This window comes from Protopterus annectens, chromosome 17.part0, assembly GCF_019279795.1.
Source record: "Protopterus annectens isolate FY-2018-M chromosome 17.part0, PAN1.0, whole genome shotgun sequence".
Lineage (NCBI taxonomy): Eukaryota > Metazoa > Chordata > Ceratodontiformes > Protopteridae > Protopterus > Protopterus annectens.
The window spans coordinates 639,061,689-639,087,137 of record NC_056751.1 but is presented as its reverse complement, the minus strand read 5'-3'; the positions used below and the strand labels follow the sequence as shown (position 1 = coordinate 639,087,137).

Genomic DNA, 25,449 nt, shown 5'->3' with positions numbered 1-25,449 from the left:
TACGTGTGGATTTTGAATTTTGAGTGGTGAAGTTCATTTTGGAAATACATTTTTGGTGATCTTTAGAAATACCTATCAGATTGTTCACTTTGCTCTTGCTCATCCTCTGGGTAAATTATCTTAACCTGAATGTAATTTCTGATTGACACCTATTAACTAAACTGGCATATGTTTTCAGCTGATATATTTCTACTTATCTAGCTATAAATATTCTAAATATCTCTAACCCAGCTCCAATATCTCTCTATAAGGTTACTTTTACTAATATAACAACTTTTGTCTCCCACCATTTACTTTTTCGATCTTGTGCAAACTAAAAATGTTTTCCTTAACCTGTTACTCATCTTCCACTTTTTCCACCATAAGTTTCTTATCTCTCTTTGGCACTCAGCTTCTCCTCGGTTCATCTCTATCACTAACAGGAAGTAACATAAATAATATTAATATCATGTATTCCACTACCCCTTTTCACGTAAGTTCAGTATGTCATCACTGTTAAACCTTCCACTTCCTTGTTGCTGTGCTAAACTAAGCTATACTATACTATACCATACTATACTATACCATAAAATACTAGACTATAAAATACTAATCTACACTAAACAATGCTATATGCTCCCAAACCTTCCTAACTGCATGCAATGCAACCTACTAACAAATTCAGCTTTCTTTTTAAATCTCTCTATAACTGAACAATGTTTAACATTTCTATCAGGTTTACCTTCATAAACTCGAATCACAGTGGTTCGAATGCTCATATGAGTGACTCGAAACCACAAAAGTGAAAACGTCGACAGTCCTTAATGTTCGAAAAACAGAAAATCGAAAAGCAGATTCGCTGTTTTTCGAACATTAATGTCGAACAAAAAAAAAAATGAAGTGTGAAGCAGGGAAAAAGTGCCCCTGCACCCCCCACCCCCCTACTTTATTATTCTAACTCTGAGATCGCACTACAGTGGGGAAAGGAATCATTTCCTGATCCCCACTGTAGTGCAATCTGCCCCACAATGTTGAATGTGCAATAAGCGAATGTCACTGTGCATTCACTCATTGCACATTCAAACCTTTTTTCTTTCTGTGTTTGCAAAATTTGCAAACAGCCTTTCGAACACTTGCTGTTCTCCCAACTGTGTATCGCCTTTATAAAGGTAAACCTATCAAGCTCTAAAATTATTTTATGATTATTTTTATGATTATTATTGGTAAATACTTGATGTCTTGATTCTATTTAATGTTTGCACATGTATGACCATTGCAATGGTACATTTAATGCAATTCATTATGGATTTGTGTTAAATTTTTAGGCTTTGTGGCGCTCTTCACAGATCTCCATTGAAAAAGGTTATTTCTGCCCATTCGGACCTCCATAGTAAATAAATATTAATAAAAACAATCAAACAAAGAAGCAAATAAGTACTTCCATCAACTTCTATTTCTGTAAACCTTGTAAACACTAATCCTTCCATTTCCTAAATGTTATGGCAACTGCGTCCCTCTAACATTTCTAACATTTCAGTAGATGCCCTTCACTCAGTGATCCAAGACCTCCTTTTCTATCTGCAAAATACATTTCTTTCTGAGCCATATCTAATATCAACATTGCCAAACTTTAATCCCAACTATCAACATTGGAATGGACCCCTATTCTTACCCTCACAGATCCAAAACATGCACCTCAGGTTTTTACTAACATCCACTCACCTCCCAAGACTACTCCTTCACACTAACTTTAAAATTATATAATTCCAAATCCAAACAGCAGCTAACATATGAACTAAAAGCACTCCTTTACATAAGGCATTATTCCTGGCACTCTAGGAAAGCAAACTCTTCTCCATAAAACAGGGAATATTTTGCTAAGTTGTACAATCTGGATAAAATGCTATTAGAAGACACAAGATGCATTCCATGTTACATTTGCAAAATTCACTCAGATTCAGTCCCCAACAATTCTGGGAAAGAGTCAGTAACCTCAATGGACTTAACGTATCCCAGAAAATACAACTAACTACCCCTTGCCTATCTACTGAATATATCCTCCTCATACACTTTAGTGACATCCCCAATTCTTCCATAACTTTCACATCAGATATTTCTCTCTCCCCACTCCCCCAGATTACCTCCCTTTCTTCTACTTCAAACATATTCTATCTATGGACATCACTCCAGTCCTTGATTATATTCAGATATACACACCTCCACAGACACAGGCAACCTCTAATCTTGGTTCATCTATCATTGCCATGATTTCATTTTCAAATCCATTTAACATATCTATAATCTCTACCTTTCAGCCACCACCATGTCCAATATCTGGAAAACTGCTATAGTCAAACAACTTACCAAGCAAAGAAAATCCTACACTCTCGTCTCACTTTTGTTCCCTCTCACTATCCTATTCAAGAGCTTTCAAATATATATATATATATATATATATATATATATATATATATATATATATATACACCTCCAAGTCACATAGTTTATTATTAAATATCAACATCTCTCTCAGAAATAGCATGGGTTTTGTTCAGGTAGGAGCACTTTCATCAATCTGGCATGTCAAACTGACAAGATTCTCTTGGCTATGGATAAAGATATGTTGTCCATAGCCATCTTCATGGAGCTCACTGAGACGTTTGACTTGGGAAGCCACAACACAGTTTCTCACCACCTGACTGATTTTGGCTTATGCCCTGATAATTTCCCTGCTTCCAGAACTATCTCTTAAATTAGCTTTACTCTAACTACAATTCTACCACCACAAACTACTCCCCCTACTTAAAGGTGTCCCCCAAGGCTCCATTTTCACAGCAAACTTTAACTAGATCTTCATCTCCCACCTCATCTTTCATACACAAATGGCATGGATGTTTACTGGTCAAACCATTCACTTTACAATGGGACTTTCAGCTGGAATTCCAGTGGCTTATCCATTGGACTAAAAAGAATAACTTTGTAGTGCATGGAGCATGCTGATTATACTCAGATATTTGGAAAAAGATAGAACAGTTAAGCACCAGAATGGCATGTGACTTGGCATCAACAAGTATTAAGTACCCCTACTTATGTTGTTAAGATCAGGTCCCATGCTAGGCAATAGAATATGCCTGTACTAACGCAAATGACAGCAGCTAAACAAAACATTTGTTCTGCCTGCTGTACATACCATTAACATGTCTCTAACTTCCTGTAAAAACAAAAAAAAACATTAAGAGAGTTGCTAAAATAACAAAATGTGTGTTTGTCTGCATAATCTGAAGAATGAAAACACTGAAACTCAAATGTATGTCATTATTTAGCTAGTTCAGGCCTTAGTGGTTTGTCAGAAAATCACATATTTTATGAGGAGCAGACCAAAAATATGAAGCAATAATATGGATTTCCTGTGAAAATCTAGACAGAAAAGGTATGGAGGTAAGTGTAAATGCAATGGACTACATTACACTACCTCTCTGACAATTCTGAACGTGTTTTTTGGCTTTGAAAGCCAGGAAGACACTTAGCAATTTTTTCCATTTTAACTAGTAGTACATAGAGCAGATAAAGCTCCATGCACTACAAATTATTGTGATCATCTCACCAGTCATAAAATCTTATTATGTTTTCTCAATATAGATGCCAAGATTCACCTCTTGTGAATTTCTTGGCATCCATATCTTGAACACATAATAAGCTTCTTATGACTGGCAAACCGAACATAATCATCTATATTGATAACACATAAAAAAACAAAACTATACTAAAAAACACAGCTGTACTAGGCAAAGGTGCAAAGACAAAACCAAGAAGAAAAAACACCAAATAATGCACCAGGAGGACTCCAATAAGTAGTTTTTAGCATAATCAAAAATGTAATATTCACTATTTGTCCAACAGACTTCTAGTTTACTAAACCTTAGTTTAGTTTCTGAAGAAGTCTGTTGGACGAATAGAAAATATTAAATTTTGACTACACTAAAAACTACTCATTGGAGTCCTCCTGGTGCATCATTTGGTGTTAAAAAACAAAACTATGTTTTTCTGCACCAGACAGGAGGTATACAGTTCCCCAAACTCCTGCACACTTTATGGCAACAATAACTCTCCTTTAGAACAGGTTCCATCATTCAATTATCTTTGGCTTTAAATAGACCCCTCTCTTAACTTCAACTTACATTAGAATAGCACAAATAAAAATTTTAATCCCCTTATGTCATGGACACAGAAAATCCCCCCTTTCTCTCTTACTCAGCCAGATCAGTAAAAGAGAAAGGTACCCTCCTGTCTCAACTAGAGTTCAGACTACTAGTTGTTGCAGCGGCCACAGTCAAAAGCTTTTCTTCTATGGGGACTATTGCAAACAAAATCTGCAGGTTTATCACTAATTCCCCCGAAAATGAACATTATCACATTACTTTAGAAAAAGCATGCTGGCTTGCAGTGAGGCAAAGAACAGATCTGCTCTTAATTTTTCAATTGTTCAAACTTCTTCATGAACAATCTTTTCTTCCAATACTAAAAGGACATTCCCGGACATACCACCTCAGACACCTTTGCCAATCTGGTCCTCTTCTGCAAACCCCTCATTCTAAACTCAGTACCTCACACCATACTTTCTCGATTCTTGGCCCCAAAATATGGAAATTCCTACCTCCCTTACTTAAAGAAACCTCTTCATATTCTAAATTCTGAACACTAATATAATCTCGTGTAAGTAACCAAATAAAATGTGTTTGTATTGCACCAGGTCATATAATCTAAACCATTCCTCTATTTCCTGCCAGTCTATCTCCTCTACTGTCTCTATCATTTTATATCAAACACTGAATACTTGCTGCCTCAGTTAATTCAGTCTCCTGGATATCTCTCATGCCATTGTACAAAATGCAACATTTGTGTTTTGTATATATGCACTTTAATTTGTTGTACTTGTATATTTTTGTGTAATCATTGTGTCACTATTTATTTTCCCCAGATTGGATATGAAGTTGTTCAAAAGTGACATAGTAAGTAAATAAATACATAAATAGTGTTGTTGCTAAAGTAGAACCTGGGTATTTAAACTGCTTAATTCTACACAACATATGTAAAAATAACAGTAAACCACAAAAAACAATTGTTCAATACCACAGAACTAGCATGAACATTGACTAATAAACGTCAACAAATAAAAATCACCCTAGCATCATGTCTAACCAACTGTAAACAAGCTTTATTAAAACAATATTATTAAGCACTTTCATCTGTTGTCAATCACAAGTGAGACTTCTTCAGAAAAGTTGAAAGCCTGACAAACCATCTTCTTAAAACATAAGGTTATATGACCATAATGCACGCCATCAGCTGAGTATTTATTTAATTACACATATTTTAAAATAAACAAATCAATGCAATCATATTCAAAAACTTATAAAGTCATAACTATAAGCTATTTATATCATATCAATTGAGCTCATCAAAATTGGTAAGAAACAAATATCCATTTATTTATCTATATTTTTGTTGCACTTAATTTTAAAGCTCTACCAATACAAATAAAATCATTAATACCTGGAAAGACTGATATGTTTAATAAATGTTGCCACCACAGTTCTTTATATTCTAAAGTGCTTTTCCAAGTCCCTTCTTTGGGTGATTTCTTAACCAACTTTACCACAAAGAATCAATTCTTTTAAAGTCAACCCACTTTACTGAATGTTTACATAAGGCATTATTAATTTCATGTTTGCTATTCTTTAAATGTTAATAAATTCTTGTGTTCAGCTACCTCTTGGTTTTCCCAGGATAAACTCCTTCACAGGAGAAGCTCTGAAAATTATGACTTTAGCTTTTCTGAAAAATCTCTTCTACACCTTTGAATAAAAGGTATATCATCAAACTCCTGGATTTCCTGAAAAAAACACATCAAGTCTTAAAAGGTCTACCAGAATTTTAATGTGCTTTTCTACTCATGGGAGTCAAAAACTATGAGTTTCTCATTGAGGTTCTAATTATGCATTACAATATTAAAATCCCCCACCCATATTCGTGTACCTAGATTTAGAGGTGGGAGTGTATATGTGAGTTTTTACAGGTTAGGTTTAGAATAAGGGCTAAATAAGTGGATAGATTAATTGCCACTCATGCATGTACTATATGGGGTGTGTCTGAATATTGATACTCTTGGAGAAATGTTTTTTCATTAGGTAATGTACAGGACTGGCATTAGGGCAGGGGTAGGCTTAGGGTTAGGGTCTGTAGGCTTGAGTGAGGTGAGGCAGGGGGCTGAAGCATGTAGCCACATGTAGCTAAAATCCCTTATTTATAACAATGGAAAATAGCAACAGAAAGCTCATTAGAGCACTCTAATAAATGTTGACACAGTAAAATTTCACATCAGTAGCAAGCATAAGCCTAGAACTACTCTGGTTAGTCTTCTGTCACCAGAAGACAAACAAACAAACAAAAAAACCCAGCAATTAAATTCAAAATTTGGTCAGTATTACAGTAGTAAGTATTAAGCAAATGATACAAAAGTCATTTAGCTCAGATAATCTTGGCTTCAGTGGGAGAATCAGATCTGGTTTATACTAGTCTAATTCTGGAGCAATTAGCTCCGTATGTTGCAACTTGTAGTAAATGAGTCCTCAGGACTGCTCGGATAATTGAAGAGTAAATTGTATCATCATGCTGAGCATCCCAAAACAGGACACACTGTTTTCCAAAGGTAAAACTGCTCTGGATTGCTAGGCTATGAAAGGGAGAACAAAGGTGAAATTGGAATACTTTGTTGGGTTGCTAACAGGGTAGTTTTATTTCACATAGCCCTCTTCCCAGTAAATCCACCAGTGAGTTGTACCTCATCTAACATGTCTAGAATTTCTGATATTGTTCTACCAAGCTGCTGTATTTGAATATTTATCTGTTTAAAATAAATAATCCATATAAACTGAGTTAGTAAGGAAGCAGAATATACAAATGAGTTTGGTTTATTTATGCTGTTGCTAGCAATGGAAATAATATAAATTTGCACAGTACAGATAATAACATAGTAGACTTACAGAATATGGTTGTTGTTGAAAATGTTTATATAGAAAATATAGTGTTAACATAATCCTTTGCTTTTGTGACTACTGAGTTTGCTTAAGCTTGGTGTTGGTTCTGAGGAATTATGCCTCTATGTACTTTCTGCAGAATGAGCACACAACTGGGTTAACAGCTTCAGCTGCAATACAGTTTTTTGGCTTGACTTTTTAATCTGTCTGTTTTTAATTGCTTACTATGAACTTGGTACACAAATTAGATTGTTTGTTTTTTACCTGTTTATAGCTTTATTTGAAACTAATGTTTCACAGACTAGTTGTTCATATAGCAATGTGGATCTGCATAGTCTGAAGATTTAATTTCTGATTTAGAGGTAAAATGCACCATTTAAAAATATTTCAAGTCATGTTATTTTTAGAGTAATATTTTAAGACTTTTATCTTTTCTGAAAAAACCCTTAGATAGTTTTTGTAGTGGAGCAGTCCTGGTACACCCTAATCTGAAGTAACAAAGCTTGTTGTGATTCAGAAAAGTAGCTATACAATAGCATAAGACATTTTGTGCACTGCCTTATCCTATTGGGTAAACATTGTTCTACGTGCATGTAGTAAATATGCAAGTAATCCCTCACTAAATGCAAGCCATTCACAAAATAGTGAGGAATGGAGTCCATTGAGGTAACTCATGAGAATCCAGCCGCATACAATCCCATGGCACTGTGGTTGTCAGCACTTTAATTATCCTCTTATGCTGCTAAATTGTTTAGGATACATAACTAAATAAGCAAAACAGTAGTGCTTTAAAAGTAAAAAAAGGGCAGGAAAATGTCAACTGACACCATAATCTGAAACAGAGCAGGGAAATCTGCTATTACACCGACCCTGTCCCACCTCTTCCTGTAGATGCTTTCAACCTCCCACATGTAGAAGCTTATACAGCACCAAATTCCTCATTGCAATAATATGATAATGAACTCCAGTCTGCCATCTTGACAGCAGACTGTACATTCTTTTTGAATCATTGTGGATATTTATATCTGTTCCATAAGTGTTGAAAAAGAAATCCCACTGTTGGGACCTGCTACCACAATTCTTTTGAAATAAGTTCTCTGGCTTCTCCAAGTGCTGTAGAATATTATTTTTGTTGTCTGCTACCAACCAGTGAAAGTTAAAGTTACCAAGATGCTTAAATTTCCCATTAATGCCCTACATGCAGTTTGTTTTTAGAAGTAATAATTTTATGTCAGTATTTTTCCATAGATGCACTGACCTGAAGAAACTTTTTTCATCTATCACCATTATAAAGGAAGGACAGAAACTATGAACTATTTGGAATATTCCAGTCACTGAGTACTCAGGCATGAATTAAAAAATGATTCTGCCTAAATGAATAATTTTAAAACAGCTAACAAAAACAGAAATAAACAGAAATATAGGGTCCAATTTAAAAGACTTGCTGTCAGTGTAAGTGACTTACTCTTGTGTAATTTACAGGAGTAGTAAGTCACTTACACTGAAAACAACTCTTTCAGAATCTGAAATATTTTATTATCCATGGATGGGACCGAGGAACCAATATTTTTTTTCTGCTGCCTTCACTATCCTCTGGAGAGCCTTGCAGTTAGATGCTTTGCAATTTCCATATCATACAATGATGTTATTAGTGAGGATACTCTCGACTGTGCCTCTATAGAAGGCTTTGAGGATGGTCTGAGCCAGGTTTGCCTTCCTCAGTTTCCATAGAAAGTGCAGATGTTGTTGCGTCTTCTTCACTATGTGGTTAATGTGAGTCATCCAGCAAAAGTCATCAGAGATATGCACCCCCAGGAAATTGGTAATTTTGACTCGTTCCATTGCCACCCCCTTAATCTCCAGAGGTTGAAGTACCTCCTGTGTCCACTATTAATTTGTTGGTCTTGCTTACATGTAAGGTCAAATTGTTGCTATCACATCAGCCTATCAGATGCTTCACTTCTTTCTTCCCTGTAGGCTTGATGATTTTGTTGGATTCATGCTTGGATATGCAGTCATGTATCAGTAAGGTGAATAGTAGAGGACTCAGGATGCAGCCTTGTGGGACACCTGTGCTCAATGTGATACTGTTTGAACTTTTATTTCCCACACATACCTTCTGGGGGTCTGTTTATGAGAAAGTCCAGTATCCGATTACATAGTGGGGTGTTGATGCCAAACTGGATCAGTTTCGTTATCAGATTCTGGGGGGATGAAAGTGTTGAAGGTGGAACTAAAATCAATGAGCAGCAATCTGGCATAGCAATTCTTGTTCTCCAAATGGGTCAAGGATTCATGAAGTGCTATAGCTATAGCATCAGCCATGCAGTGGTTACATCCTTTAGCAAACCATAATGTATCCAGTGTTGCAGGTAGATTTAAAGAGAAATTATTCTTGATTAGCCATCCAAAACATTTCATTATGGTAGATGTAAAAGCAACTGGTCAGTAATCATTTAGACTTGTTACCTGAGATTTCTTGGGTAAGGGGATGGCTGTCATATTTTTGATGCACTTAGGTACAATGGCTAGATGCAGGATATATTAAAAATATTAGTTAGTGCAGTGGACAGTTCAGTACCACATTCTCTAAGAACCTTTCCCATAATGTTATCAGGATCAGCTGCTTTTATTAGACTTAATCTCCTCGGGTTTTTCAGAACATCAGATGTGCTGAGACATATCACCTCTTCATCTTGTTTGAGAGGGAGCTTACTTGCCACAGTGTTGTTATCCATGTTGAATCTGTTGAAGTAGGTGTTTAGTTTATTCACTAATTCTGTGTTGTCATCACATGGGAAGAATGCAGGCCTGCAGTCTGTTATTGCTTATATGCCTTGCCAGAGACATTTGGAATCCCTTTGGTCAGAGAAGTGTCCCTGAATTTTATGTCCATAGGTCATCTTTGCCTTTTTTATACCTCTATTATGATTTGCTCTGTCCTCTCTTAGGGCATTCTTGTTTTTTGATTTAAATGAAGCATTTTGTGCCTTTAAGACCTTGCAAACTTTACCAGACAGCCAGGGTCTCTGGTTTACACATATGGTGATGCTTTTGATGACTGTTACATCATCAACACATTTTGAAATGTAGGTCATCACTGATTCTGTATACTCCTCCAGGTTTATATGTTGGTTCTTCTCAGCTACCTCTCTTAACACCAACCAGTCCATGCATTTGAAGCAGTTCTGCAGTGTCAATACTGCTCATTCAGGCCATATTCTTACTTGTTTGGTTGTTGGTTTACCCCTTTTTAGCAATGGTTTATATGCAGGAAACAGCATGATGGCTAGATGGTCTGAGTTGCCCAGGTGTGGATAAGGTACTGCTTTGCATGTCACTTTTATGTTTGTGTACAACTTATCCAGAGTGTTCTCCCCTCTTGTTACAAAGTTCACATCCTAATCCTAGTGGGGTAATACATATTTCAAGTCACCCTGATTTAAATCACCTGCAATTATATGAGCAAACTCTGAGTTCTTATTCTGTAGGTCATTTATGGACAAATACAGAATGTTTAATGCTTCGTTGGTATTAGCACTAGGACGAATGTAGACAGCTATTAAGCTCACTCCATTAAACTCCCTAGGTAAGTAGAAGGGCCTGCATTTCACTGACATGAACTTGAAGTTCTCTGAGCAATGAGAGGCAATTATTTCACAGTTTATACGCCAGCTGTTGTTGACACACACACACGCACACACACACACACACACACACACACACACACACACACACACACACACACACACACACACACACACACACACCTCCTTCACTTGATTTGCCACCCAGAGATTGAATTATATCATCACAAAATAATGACATCCCCTCTACATATATTGTACTATCATTTATAATGGAGTTCAGCCAAGTTTCAGTGAACACAAGTAAACAGCTACTTCTCACCTTAGTTTGTATGGAAGGATCCATCCTTAAGTGTTCCATCTTGCTCTCTAGTGAACATGCATTTGTCAGCAGCATGGAAGAAAGTTCAGGGCTGTGCTGATTTGTTTTTAGTCTGACCTTAATTCTGTTCTACAGACTCTTTTTCTTGATCTTTACCTTTTAATGCTCTTCCCATGTCCTAATATCATCCAGTTTGACAGTTTTCTGCAGTTTTTAACATGTTCCAAAAAGATTCCCAGATGTAGGAGCTCCTGTAGTGTGTTTGACTTTACAGGCCTCACAGCAAACAGCTCATCAAACATATAGCATGATGTAATTTGAAATTGGATTGCTAAGAGATTATTAGCACTGTAGTTAAGCATACATTCATTTATTGCCATTAAATCTGTTTTTGCTGTTGTTTCCAATGAAAAACAAGACAAATAGTGCACTTTCCTGTCTTGTAGTTTACTTTCCTGGCTTGCAGCCTATTGCTGATTTCTGTCTGAATTTGACTCTGGATTGAATTTATTCAGTTAAGGGTTGTTTACTTCTATTTTATTATCTTCTTATATTGCATTTTATTTTGTTTTAAGTTTTTTGTTCTTTTTGGAGTTTTAATAGCTCTTTTAGCTAGGGTCAGAAAAAGAATTCCTTTGCAGACAGTGAAGAACATCCAGCTAATTAGTGAAAATAGCTGAGAAATAGCATTTCTCATTTAACTACAAATATTTAGCGGCATATTTATTTAGCTGTAGTACTTTTTGACTTCCTGTTCTCTGCCTGACTATTGCTGATCTCTGTCTGCATTTGTTTTTTTTTCCCTACCCACCTACTCTGCTATTGTTGTACTTTTAAACTAGGTGTATTTTGAGATGGCCACTCCTACAACAGATCTGATTTTGGACACTCCCCCAAATCCCATCTCATCAGCTCATTCTACTGAACATTGAGAGATCAGTGGAGAAGGCCATCCTCTCCCCCTTAGTCACTTAAACTTGAATTATCTTCTGGTTCCTACCTTCCCACTTAAAAAATGCACTGCATCCCATTGTTTTTACTGTATTTGTGTTTACTTAGATTTTTGCTGCACTTTGTTAAAGTGTTCAGTTGCATTTAATCTGCTGTATTTATTACTGCTTGCTAGTAGCCTGATTACATTGTAACTTTTATTCTAAGCCTCCTAGTTTTGATTTAAGCACTTGGGCTTCATACTAGTTATCTTACACAAGGAAGGCTTCTGGTATATACTCTTGTGGCAGGCAAGATGTCTTACACCCTTCTGAGATGAGAATTGCTACGTAAAGGTTTATTGTGTCTGTTATTCTAAAAGTGGCTTAGTTCTGATTTGGGCTCCAGGCCAATTATTTTACATTAAAAAGGTTTGTGATCTACAATTTTCTGGGAGGAGAAGCTAGCCACCACCCTTCTGAGCTTGGAAATTGCTGGGAAAGACTTATTGTACCTGCTATTCTAAGTGTTTTAGTTCTGACTTAAGCACTTTATTTCCAAACCAGTTATTTTAGTTTAGGAAGGCTTATGATCTACACTCCTGTTGCAGGAGAGGATAGCATATGCGCGTCTGACCTGGGAATTGCTGGTTGAAGGCATACTGTGTGTGTTATTCTAAAAGTGTCTTATTTCTGGTTTAAGTACTTGAGCTCCAAACCAGTTATTTTACATTAAGAAGGTTTGTAGTCAACACTCTTGTGGGGGAAAAGGTATCCTCCACCCTTTCTGAGCTGGGAATTGTTGTTGAAGGCTGATTGTGCCTGTTATTCTAAGTGTCTTTGTTCTGGATTAAGCACCTTGGTTCCAAACCAGTTATTTTACGTTAGGAAGGTTTGTGGTCTACATTCTTGTGGCATGTTGGCTAGACATTTTTTTTTCACTACTAGAGCATCTAGTTTGTGCATAGCTGAACATTGCTCATCAAGTTCCTTGTCTTATTAACCTATTCAGTATTTAAATTTCCCTCAATCCTCCCTAGTAGATCAGTGGCCATCGATATACACTTCCCAACTCTCTGTGGCCAGTCTGGTTGAGATGGGCATTCTGAGGCATGGTGGCAATTGCCCCATGTTCACTGACAACCCATGTATTCTTAATCAAACAGATAATGTATGTGAAATGTGTAAGTGCACTTTAATTCTGGAGACAAAATTCTCTCATACAACCAAAACTAATCCCATAGGGGTTGTCAGCGACACTTGCACTGCTCCTACTGAACAGGTCAAAGACACTACAGATAAAACTACTTATGCTGAGGTGCTTACAGGTAACATTCCTAAAAGACTAAGCCCTCCTGCAGAGTACAATCAAAGAAAGGGTCCTCAGCCACCATGTAAACACTCCATTAATACACCACATAGTAATAATCTATCCAATACCTCTACTGATAAGCCCTTAAGGCAAACCAATGCATGGCTAAATTTCCTGCTCATTGATGATTGTATAGTGCGGTACACCAATGTCCCCCTCAGCAGAATGAGTAAGGAGAGAGTCATGGTTAGCTGCCTTTCTGGGCCTAGGATTTGTCAATTCACACAGGCATTCAGGTCATTGAACCACAGTTATCAGTATGACTCTGTCATAGACAATGTGGGTGTTAATGACCTGAGACATACCTCACTTTACATATTTATTTATTTATTTTTATTTATTTATTTTACGTTTGTTAACTAGGTTAGTCCAGCTGAGCGATTAGCTTGTTTTTCAGTGGAGGCCCGAGGAGAAAAGCTCCGCAGTGAGCATTTACATTTTACTTACAATCAGTTAAGACATTTTCATTTGCAGATAAATAAATAGTTAAAGAGATAACATTTACAATAAAATACAGAAGACATTAGGGTACAATGTCAGAAATCATACCGCAAAAACTTAGGTACAATGTCATGAAAGGTATACAGTGTTCATAATTCCTAAGTGGTTTTATATACAGTATAGGTACAAAAGGAATAGTAAGGGGAAGAAGTGGTTAAACATAGAGACAGAGGGGTAGATGTTTATTAAGCTAGTCAATGGAAGAGAATAGAGGGAGGTGGAACAGAAGCTAAGGTAGGGTAGTTTCAGGGAGGATGACTACAGTGGCAGGACCATTTATTTTTTAGGTATCTCCGAGTGGCTAGTTTGAAATGCTTGGTTTGGTCAAGGGACCTAATTTCTGGAGGTAGTTCATAGGTTCATATATAGGTACTAGGCTATCTGTCCTAGGGCATTTATAAGCCTAGCCAGAGTGTGTCGGCGTTTGCCACCCCAATGATTAATTAACTGATCCTCTGTCAAGCAGAGCCAATGAAGTGATCCCAGGGGTTTATTTTCTGTTATCCATCCACTCGTCAAGGTTTCTCTTGAAGAGTGTTAGTGAGGGGCTCTGCCTGATGTAATTTGGAATTTTGTTCCAAAGCATGGGAAGTCTCTGTGAATTGAATCTATCCCTCCATCATGTTCTATTTATTGCTATGGTGAGGTTTTTGGACATGGCTTTGTAAGTCAGGCAGAGATCACCTCTGAGTACAGCCGGAGTTTTTTCAGTCGGGCTGCATAGAACATATGTTTGAGGCCAGTAATCCTCTTACTGAGGTACTATTGTGGTCTTTCCAGCTGCTGGAAATGTCTTGTGAGGTACATCCCAAATGGGCCATTGTACTCTATGATGGGTCTAATGAGTGACAACTAGAGGGGCACTATAACCTCTTTATTTCTAGATGTGAACCCTTTAGTAATTAGATGGGCCACATAGAAGGATTTCCTAACTACTTTGGCAATATGATTGTCAAAGGAGAGATTACTATCTACCTGGGTCCCCAGATCTCTTATTACCTCTTCTGTATTAAGGGGGCTGCCACCTATGTGGTAATTTGTGGGTGTTTTGTTTTTCCCAAATGGGATGACTATGCATTTTTTGGCATTTAGTTTGAGGCCATGACTTTGACACCAGGTGTCTGTCTAAGTAAGGCCCTTTTGGAGGATGTCTATGTCAACTGGAGAGTCAATTATGGCTCCCAGTTTTGAGTCATTGGCGAACTTGGTTAGCCATAGTCCTCCTGTGTTTGCCTGTACTTCTGAGAAGTATATGCAGAACAGTAGGGGTCCCAGGACTGAGCCTTGTGGGACACCACTTGTGACTGGTTTAGAGTCGGACCTGGAGCCTGCTATTCTTACCGTGTGAGTTCTGTCTGTAAGCCAGTTGGCAACCCATCTCGTGACATAGGGGTTTATGTTCAGGCTGGTGAGTTTTTCTGTACTACCCGAGTGGGGAATGGTGTCGAAAGCCTTGGCGAGGTCAAGGGAGGCTGTGTGAACCACCTTTCCCTCATCTATGACATTGGTGACTGTCTCGAAGAAGTTAACCAGGTTTAGTAGGCATGATCTGCCCTTAACAAAGCCGAACTGGGTCGGGTCAGGTGTTTTGAGGTTCCCAATGTCTTTGTTAATGAGTTACATGATGATGTGCTCCATAGCCTTGCAGACCAGGCTAGTCAGGCTTATGGGGCGATAGTTACCAGGGTCAGTTGTGGGCCCTCCTTTGTGGAGAGGAATAACTGTTGCTGTGTGCCATTCTATGAGCACGTAGCCTGTGGAGAGGCTGAGGTTGAAGAGCGTGCTTAGGTGGGGGGGTTAATTTGTTCTGTAGTTCGTGCAAGACACAGCCTGGGACACCATCTGGTCCCACTGATGCTGTGTTTTTGGCTTTTGAAAGGGCTGTTTTCACCTGTGCATCTGTGATTTTTGGGACACTACACTTTTCCGGTATTGTTGTGGGCTCTTTTGGAGGTGAGAGGGGGGTGAAGTTTGCACTGAATCTATCTTCCAGGATGCTGGCAATATCAGTAGGTTCAGTATATTTTGTGCTATTTTGCACTAGTTCAGTGCATATATGCAAGTTGCCACTTAGATTCTTAACATAGCTAAAGAAGGCTTTGTGGTTATCTTTTGAATCATTGGCTATTTTTCTTTCGAAGTTAGCCTTGGATGATTTCATGAGGGACCTTAGTTTCTTATTGATACTGATCAGGGATGACTTTCCTTCTTGGGATTTGCTTTTTTTTTCTGAACTAGTTTCCTCCTTCTATTGTATAGCCTGTTTATTGCAGGGGTCCACCAAACTGGTTTCCTTCTCTTAGAGGAGTAAGTCTTGGTTTTGCTAGGGATGGCATGATCCATGCATCCTTGTAGGTGCTCATAGAGTGCATTTGTAAAGATTTCTGCATCTTGGGTAGCATTATCCTTTAGCATGGGGGCTGTGAATCTTACCACCTCTGTCTTAAGTAAGGTGAAGTTTGCTTTAGAAAAGTTTTTTACTGTGGTTTCCTTAGTTGGGGGTGGTGGGGGGTGTGGACATCTAGAGTGATTAGTTTATGGTCTGAAGTAACCAGTAACAGGTTGACCTTCAGTGTGGAACACCTGTCACCCATGTTGGTGATGACCAGGTCCAATATGTTTTCACCTCTGGTAGGGGAGTTTACCAGCTAATCCAGGGCATTTGAGTTGATGAATTCCAGGAAGCGCTGGGCCTGGGAATTTGTACTCAAGTAGTTTTCCCAGTTAATGGTAGGGTAATTGAAATCGCCCAATATCAGGGTTTTCGGTAGGACCTTCATGTTTTCCAGTGTCTCCAAAAAGGTGGAATGGTGGTCCTGGGTCATGGATGGTGATCTGTAGTAAGCCACAATTTGCATTGCAGATTTGCCGGATGTTAGTTGCACATGGATGATCTCAGAGGTATCATGCTGCGCCACTAACCTGGAGGTGTAGGTATCCTTGATGAATATGTGTTTCGGTCCGTGTGGCTGAAACATGTGGTATGAGTTGTAGCCTGGTAGTGCTGGGGTGCTCTCTGGTGCCTTGAACCAGGTTTCAGTTACCGCACAGATGTCGACGTTCTCCATATGCGCATGCATTTTGAGATTTAAACTCCTGGCATTGAATAGCATAACCCTCAGTTATTTGTTAATTGTGCTGTTTACGGAGGTGGGTTTGACTTTTGAGCCTTGCCTAAAAAAGGCACTATGAGGGCAGCAAGAGCCTTGGCCAGTATTTTAAAGCCTAGGGGTGAAAGGTGGAAGCCGTCTCTTGTAAAGCAACACGGCTTGTTGAGCATGTCGTCCCAGGCTGACAGACACTGGATCCCCTTTGAATGACACCAGAAGCTTAGCCAATTGTTGAAATTGATCATTTTTTCTTTATACTGAGGTATCATTCTTGGTGAGAGCAGGATGCTACTCAGGTTCAGGGTCATACCAGCCTGAGCTACATGATCAGAGAGCTCTTCCATATGTCTTTTCATGTAGCCCAGGGAGGTACATCTCAGTCATTCACACCAACATGAACAATGACAGAGTCATATTTGTACTTGTTCTGGAGTGACCTGAGTGCTTGTGTTATGTGGCGGAGTCTGGCTCCTGACAGGCAGCTAACAGTAACTTTCTGCTTGTCCAGCCTAGTGAGTGGGATGTCAGTGTGTCTGACTATAGAGTCACCTATTACTAGTGTGTTAGGTATGTTATTTCACCTTAAGTGCTGTGATTGTGCGGCACACTGATTTTGTGTTTTATGTATTATCTGGTTTGTGACGGGAGGTGCAGGTTATTTGGGTGTCTGCTTTGGAGGTCTCTGATGCTTTTGCAGGTTTTATTTAGAGCCTCCGAGTATGATTTTGTGTATTTATGTGTATTTTTTGCCAGTGCTGTTTTAGTAGGTCTGTGTGTGGCTGGAGGTGTGGTGCAAGTGTTAACCTTCTCCTCTTGATTGTCTGTTCCAGTCTTGGGTGGAGACAGCTTAGCTTCCAGTTTGGCTGTATAATTGCATCTCTTGCATATGTTAGTGTTTTGTGGTAGGAGGAGAGGGTTGTCTCTGTACATGAGGCAGTTGTAACATTGCCTCAGGATACACAGATTCACCAGCTGGTGTTGAAAGATGATTGGGTAGTAGAGTGGAGGTCAAATGGATTGTCAGCAATGGTGATGACCATTGAATCATTGGCATACTGTTCAAGTGTAGAGTTGGGACAAGAGGTGTAAAGTAAGTTGGTGAAAATATTGAAGAGCAGTGGCCCAAGTATGGATACTTGGGGGACACCCATTGGGTTGCTTGGAAGGGGGATAGAGCAGAGTGCCATTTAACAGCTTGCTGGCGGTTAGAGAGATAGCTAGAAAACCAGGATATGGTAGGAGGAGAGAATCTTAAATGAGAGAGTTTGTCTAGGATGAGGGGATGGGAGACAGTGTCAAAGGCTTTGGACAGGTCAAGGAACAGACATGAAACTAGTTTATTGTTGTCATGGGCCAGTGATACAGTATTGATGAAGGATATTAGTGCAGTTGTAGTACTGTGTTTAGGACAAAATCCATATTGTGTGTGTGTTAGAAGGTTCTATTGGAGAAGGTACTGCATTATCTGCTTGTGAATGCATTTCTTAAGAATCTTGGAGAGGGTAGACAGTATAGCAATTGGTCTGAAGTTAGATATATGAGAAGAATTACTTCCTTTATGTATAGGATATGTATAGAATGTTTTCCATATTGCTGGAACATATGATTCAGAGATAGATCGGTTGATCAGGATAGATACTGGATAGGCTAGGGGTTCAGCAGCAATCTGTAGGAAGTGAGATATGATCGAACTTGTGATTATGTGTCTCAGGCAGGTATGAGCCTAGCACTTAGCAGCATATTACCTTCCATAAGAATAATGCCACATTATCAACATTAAATGATTGATTGTAACAATTGCCTAAGCTTCTGGGGTCAGTCCAAGAGAGTAAAATATGTAATTGCCTGGGAGGACATGGGTGACAGACCACACTGCTTTGCCAGAGGTAGTCTGCACTTATTCCCTCTAAGTTTTTGGATATTGGCAATGACTTTTTTACACCCCCATAGTGCCTTTTTGGCAATGCCAAACTGATACACATATGGACTTAACTGAACCTATGAAGGAATATCTGAAGTTAGTACTGCTCAATACTAGAAGTCTTAACAAAAAACTCCACTGCCTGCAAGCCTTCCTCTAATTGGAGAGTGTGGACATCTGTGCAGTAATGGAGATATGGTTTAAAGTCATGGACAGCACATTTACACCTTTAGAGCAGCTACTGCACAGGAGGGGAACTAAAGGTGGAGGAGTCTCAGTCTATCTTAAAACTAACCTCACATTCAGACTAGCTAAAGTGTATCATCCACTGGAACTGATATATGTGCAAGTCACCATAAACAGGGTCTCAGACCATATCCATGCAATCTATAGGTCTCCCTCTGTGACCCAGGAAACCAATACTACCTATCTAGACATATTAAATTCACTCATCATTCAATCTCCTACATAATTGTAAGTCAAATTGTACCAGAAATACAAGGTCTAGAGAGCTGAATTTTGTCTATAACATAAACAGAACATGCTGGAGACACACATATGTGGCCCAGAAACTGCCCCTCCTATGGAACATGCTTCACTTGGCTAACTCAGCATAAATGAGTCCAGAATTACATCCCTGACTAATTGACTATAATGTCTTCCATAGTGACCGTATAAAGAAGAAAGGAGGTGGCATTGCTTTAATATTTCCCCAACTACTACCACATTTCCCCTATAATAAACCATACCAAAATTCAATGCAGCAGAGTTTCTTATTGCATTCCTGAAAATAAACAAATATGTGTTACTGTCCTTTCCATCTCTTCTGGTGACAATGCAGCTACAGTGGAAGATATGCTACATTGGATAGCCATAACTATTTAACAGGACAAAACTACTAGATGATGTTAATATCAAGTGTTCAGACATAACCTCTAACTCCCCTTTATCTAGCATGAACTTCTGTGGTTTCACACAACTAGTTAGCCCAACACATTATAGCAAGACATTACATTCCTTATTGAAGTAGATCCTAGTATCAGACCCTAGTAAATTCACCACCAAAGTTACAATGTCAGAATCTCTCAGCAACCATCTCTCAATCTATACAACCAACATCTCACACATTCTCTTAAACAGCATATTTATAAAACAGCACACAACATGGCAACTTTAACTCAGAAATATTCATTACTTGCACCTCGTAGACGGAAGACACTAAAAACAAATAATACAATTTGGCTATCCAAAAAGAGTAAAATCCTAATACAGGACAGAGAAAAAGCATGGAAAGAATGGCAAATATATGAAACACCACAATATCTCAAAAACTTCAGAATGTTCCACAATCATACTTAGAAGCAAATAAATGAAGTCAGAAAAATATATTAGAACAACATTCAGAACAACAGTAAACAGAACCCTGAAAAATTCTGACCAGCCATTAAGGAAATCTTACATCCAAGCCAAAAAAAAAATTAACCCTAACTCCTCTCCATATAACTCACCACTTGAAACTGCAATAGAGTTAAATTCTTACTTCATAGATAGGATAACTTCCCCAACATTTAATCCCAACCCTGCCAAAAAGCCATATATCTCCGCATCCACTTTCACCCTCAAACCTGTTCCTACATCCTCCATAAAACAACTCTTATATAAACTTAAACCACGCTCTACTTCGGCTGATTATCTTCCAAATGAGTACCTTAGAATAGCAGCCAACAGCAATGCCTATCTTGTCTTAATCCTTAGAAATAGGTCAATCCAGGAAACACTCATTCTGTCTCTCTGGAAAATAATCACACATTATCCCTGTATACAAAGTAGGGAATTCAACAGACATTACTAACTTTAGCCCTATAGCAAGCATAACGTATATATGAAATTGTTGAAAAAATGCATTCAAAAACAATTGCTAAACTGTCTCCTTAAGGAAGAACTCCTAGCCACCAAACAATATGGCTTCTGTCCCTCCCATACTAACTCTGAACTTCTAACCTTTATATATACTGTCAATAATGCTAGAAACAATGGCAAACTGGTCTCAGTCTTATTTTTGGACTTGTCTAAAACCTTCGACACAGTTTTTTACGTCAGAGGTCTCCTTCAAATGCACTCATTAAGTCTACCTCAACCCACCATTCTATGGTTCAAAAGCCACCTATCCAAAAGATATTAGACAGTAGAATGGCACTTCACCCTCTGCCCATACCTCCCAGTCACTGCTAATGTACCACAAGGCTTTGTTCTTGGTCCCCTCCTCCTTAACATCACCAATACCATCCACACATCCACACAACAGGCTTCCCTAATACAATACACAGATGTCTTCACACTCTTGTGCACATTTGGCAACCTGGCACATCTCCCAGAAGTTACTCAATAAGCATTAACAGCCACTAAAACAAATCAAACTCTCTACTACCTAACTCACATTTGTTTCATCCTGTAGCTGTTGTACCTTCCCTACCCCTCTGTTCATTATGCCTGCACAGCAACTAAGTTGAGCAGTATCACATGTATACTACAGCTAATTTGCATTACTGTCCTCTTATTACTGCTAGCTGCTGATTTATTTGGTTATTGCTGTTAACTACTGAGTTATTTGATGTTGCTGAGCTATAACTGCTGTTCAGAACTCCTATATGTTTTGAGAGCTAGCTAATGTTCTAACTTACAAACTGCTTGTTTTTTTTATCTTGTTTTATGAAGGTAGGGTTTTAATTGTTGAATATCTGCCAGGCATCCTGCTGTTTTGCAGAGGTTATTCATGTTCTGATTGCATTTGTAAGCATTCATATGGCATGCTACTGTACTTACAAGACTTACAGGCTGGACTTTACAATTGCTTTTACTGTTAGTTCATACTGAATAACATAACTCCAGAATGATTGTCCTAAAACAGCCATACTTTGCTTTGTGCATTATATCCTGTGTGTATTCACTGCTGAATTATACAGCTGTTATCACTGGACTTAGAGGCTGTATGTTACTGCTGTTAGAGCTGATACTGTATGCAGTATAATCAATTTACATTTTAATGTATGCAATATAATTAATTTTACTCTCCAGCTCTATTCCTTGCATGCTCTCCACTTCACATTCTTGTAACCTTTGCACTAATTCTGCCTTATTTACCTTTATTTTTCAGTTTGCACAGGTTTCTTTCCTGCGTGACCCCTCACCCCCACCTGGGATTAACTGCATAAAGCAACTTCTACCTTCTCCACTGAAGCTGGTTATCTTAACTAAGTAAAACCTCTGGGAAGCAAGAATCTGACTCCCTCCAGCTTTTCTATTGTGATAGATGAATTACAATTTAGTTTTTGTAAAATGTTGCGGCTTAAAGGTGTATGCACAACAAAAGTGAAGGGATCCAGCCAATTGCCACTAGATTGGGCTATAATACTTTGAATCAGCCTTACACTCACACAGTGTTCCAGTCTCAAGCATTTACTTTTTAATTTGGTAAAGTTTTGCTTCTAGGCTGTCCCCACAGTAATTTGGCTCCCTCCATATTGACTAAATTTGCTAGTTTACCCCTAGGATCTTATTAAAATTAGCCTGAAAATTGGTGCAAAAATAAAAGCAAAATAAAACAAATTAAAGTACAGCCAAAACCATTGCTCACATACAATCATACAAAACAAAAGCCCAAAGTAACTCTCAGAGTCAGTGTTAGCCCTGGTCCGCTTGCCTCCCTGCCCTCAAATTCCACCTGCCCCCACTAGCGCTAAATTTAGACTTTGCCACTCCCTTCCCACTCCCCTCCTGCTAAGTACCAATCAGCACCTCACACATCATTGAACAACCCCCCCCTAATCCATTTCCTTCTCTCCCATTCTTCCACACCCTGTTAGCACAGTCAGCCATCAAAATTTGCCCCCCCCTAACAAAATGCAAACAAGCAAAAACATACTAATTACCCTAATGCCTATACTGTTTCTATTTTACCATCTCACTGCCTATGAACAAACACTTGACCATGGTATTCACTACCCAAATGGTCAAACCGACACCTACAACTTCACACATACCACCAAACACTTTACCTTCCCCTGCACACCGAATATACCACCCTCTATAAAATACCACCCCTGTACAGCCACAAAACATAATCCTAAAGACAAAGACTTTATAAAACTTATAAACAAACTCCTGAAGCTCAGAATATCCTGTCACTATAACCTTATAACACATGGAGACATTCATCCCAACCCTGGTCCACTCACACCCAATAACCTCCACTCCCCTACCACAACCCCCACAGTCAAGCTACCTCCTAGCATTTAATCTAAATATTAGAAGTATTAACAATACGATTCCTAACTTACACGCCCTTCTAGCAACCCACTCCCCAGACATTATGTGTCTTATGGAAACCTGGCTTATACTCAGTATTACTGACAATGAGATACTAACTCCAGGATGCAATATTCACTGGTTAGAACGTGCTACAAGAAAAGAAGATGGGATAGTTGTCCTTTATAAAAATACTCTAACAATTAACAGAGACACCATTCAACCTCCCCAATTCAATAATGCGGAACTCCTCATAACCAAGCTACAGATTAACCAAAACAAGCACTTGCACATCGTCTGTGCATACATTCAGCCAGGCAACAACCTAAATACCCTAGAAGATATCCTTTACTGGTTATCCACTACCTATCCCCAAGAAACCATAGTTCTTGGTGACTTTAACACTGGCTGGCACTCCTGCTCCTCCGACCCCCCCCCCCACCCATATAAACTTATCTGGGTTTAAACAAACCATAACCTCTCCCACTAGGATAAACAAACCAACCAACAGGGAAAGTATCCTAGACTGGATCCTAATTAATAACCAACCCCAACTGTACACAGCTGGTACTCTCCCTGATGACCTCAACAACCATTGTCTAACCTATATCATAAAACAAAAGGAAGGAAACCCTCACCAACCCAAATATAAAACAGTTAGAAACAGGAAAAACTTTGATGCTGCTATATTCCAAAATGAATTAAAAGCAGTTGACTGGTCAAAACCAAAAAATCTAACATTAGAGGAGGCCATAGATCACTTTAACACTAAATTCCCAAGTATCCTTGATTCCCATGCTCCAGCACGTACAATAAAAACTAGATCAAATACAGCACCATGGCTCACAAAAGATACCAAAGCTAAAATCAAAACTAGAAACAGAGCCTGGGCCAGCTGGAGAACAACTAAAGCCCCACTTGACCATCTAAAATATCGTCAACTCAGGAATGATACAAAAAATCTATTTTACTGGATAAAAAAAGCTTCTACCAAAATATCCTACAAAAACATCATAGCAACCCTCAAACATTCTGGGCAGGCTTAAATCAACTATGTCATCCAGGTCATTCCACCACCCCAACCCCGGCTAACTATACCCATAATTCCCCAGAGACCATAGCTAGCACCTTCAATAACTTTTCCACTGAAACAATCCAATCCCTAGCAAGCCAACTAACCCTCTCTAACTTAAACCACATGCCTACCCAATAATCACCCCAAATTTAACTTCCAACCAATATCCACTAGTTTTATCAAAACGCTTCTGAAAAAACTAAAACCTACCACCCTCGCTGCTGACCTCCTCCCTGCAGAGTACCTAGAAACAGCTGCAGATGCCATTGCATATCCCATATCTATCCTCATCAACAGAACCTTATCCGACAATGCTATCCCCTCCCTCTGGAAAATATCTCACGTCATCCCACTCCATAAAGGTGGTAGCTCCTCAGACATATCCAACTATAGACCCATTGCCATGCTTTCCCCACTAGCCAAAATAATAGAGAAATGTGTACACAAGCAACTAATGCAATACCTAACACAGAATAACTTACTATCCAACACCCAGCATGATTTCAGGCCATACCACAGCACCACCTCAGCCCTCCTTTCCTTTACTACTGCCATAAACCAAAACAGGAATGACAATAGGCTAACCTCCACCCTCTTTCTTGACCTCTCAAAAGCCTTTGCCATGGTCAACCATGAACTTCTCATTCTTTCACTAAAATCTATTTCCCTCAACAAGCCCGCTATCCAGTGGTTCCAGTCCTACCTGACTAGTAGACAACAGGCGGTACTCTGGCAGGGCAAACTCTCCAGCCAGCTACCTCTCACACTTGGTGTCCCTCAAGGGTCCATACTAGATCCACTATTCTTCTCTATTTTTATCAACCACCTTCACACTGCTATCCCTAAAGCTACCTGCATTCAATATGCAGATGATTCCACTCTGATCTGCTCAGCCACCTCCCCATTTGAACTGCAAACCTTAACCCAAAATACATTTATCAAGAACTGGCTCACCAACCAATGCCTACTTCTGAACCCCAAATAAAACTAAACTTCTACTCTTCTCCCTCACTAGTAGATCTAGCACACTTTCATTCTCTGTCATATCTAACAATGGTGCCACTATTTCCCCAGATCATCACAACAAACTGCTAGGGGTTATCAAAGACTATAATCTCAAATTTGACCTAAAGGTCAACAAAACCATACAGACCATCAATAAGAAGCTTGGATCACTGTATAGAAACAAGGCATTTTTAACCTCACTGGCTAGGACTGCAATTGCCCGATCACACCTACTCTCTACTCTTTTATATGCCTCGCCTGTACTCTCAACGCTCAACAAATCTGAACTAGCTAAGCTGTCCCATA

The 25,449-nt window shown here is 38.8% G+C and overlaps 1 protein-coding gene across 1 annotated transcript in view; it reads right to left on the bottom strand.

The window, feature by feature from the left end:
- Positions 1 to 3,182: 3,182 nt before the first annotated feature.
- LOC122791486 (vomeronasal type-2 receptor 26-like) overlaps positions 3,183 to 25,449 on the bottom strand; it is a 184,457-nt gene continuing 162,190 nt past the window's right edge. Inside the window, exon 5 of the mRNA XM_044059229.1 lies at positions 3,183 to 3,190. Within this exon, the coding sequence (XP_043915164.1) occupies positions 3,183 to 3,190 (8 nt within the window). The remainder of the gene's footprint in view (positions 3,191 to 25,449) is intronic.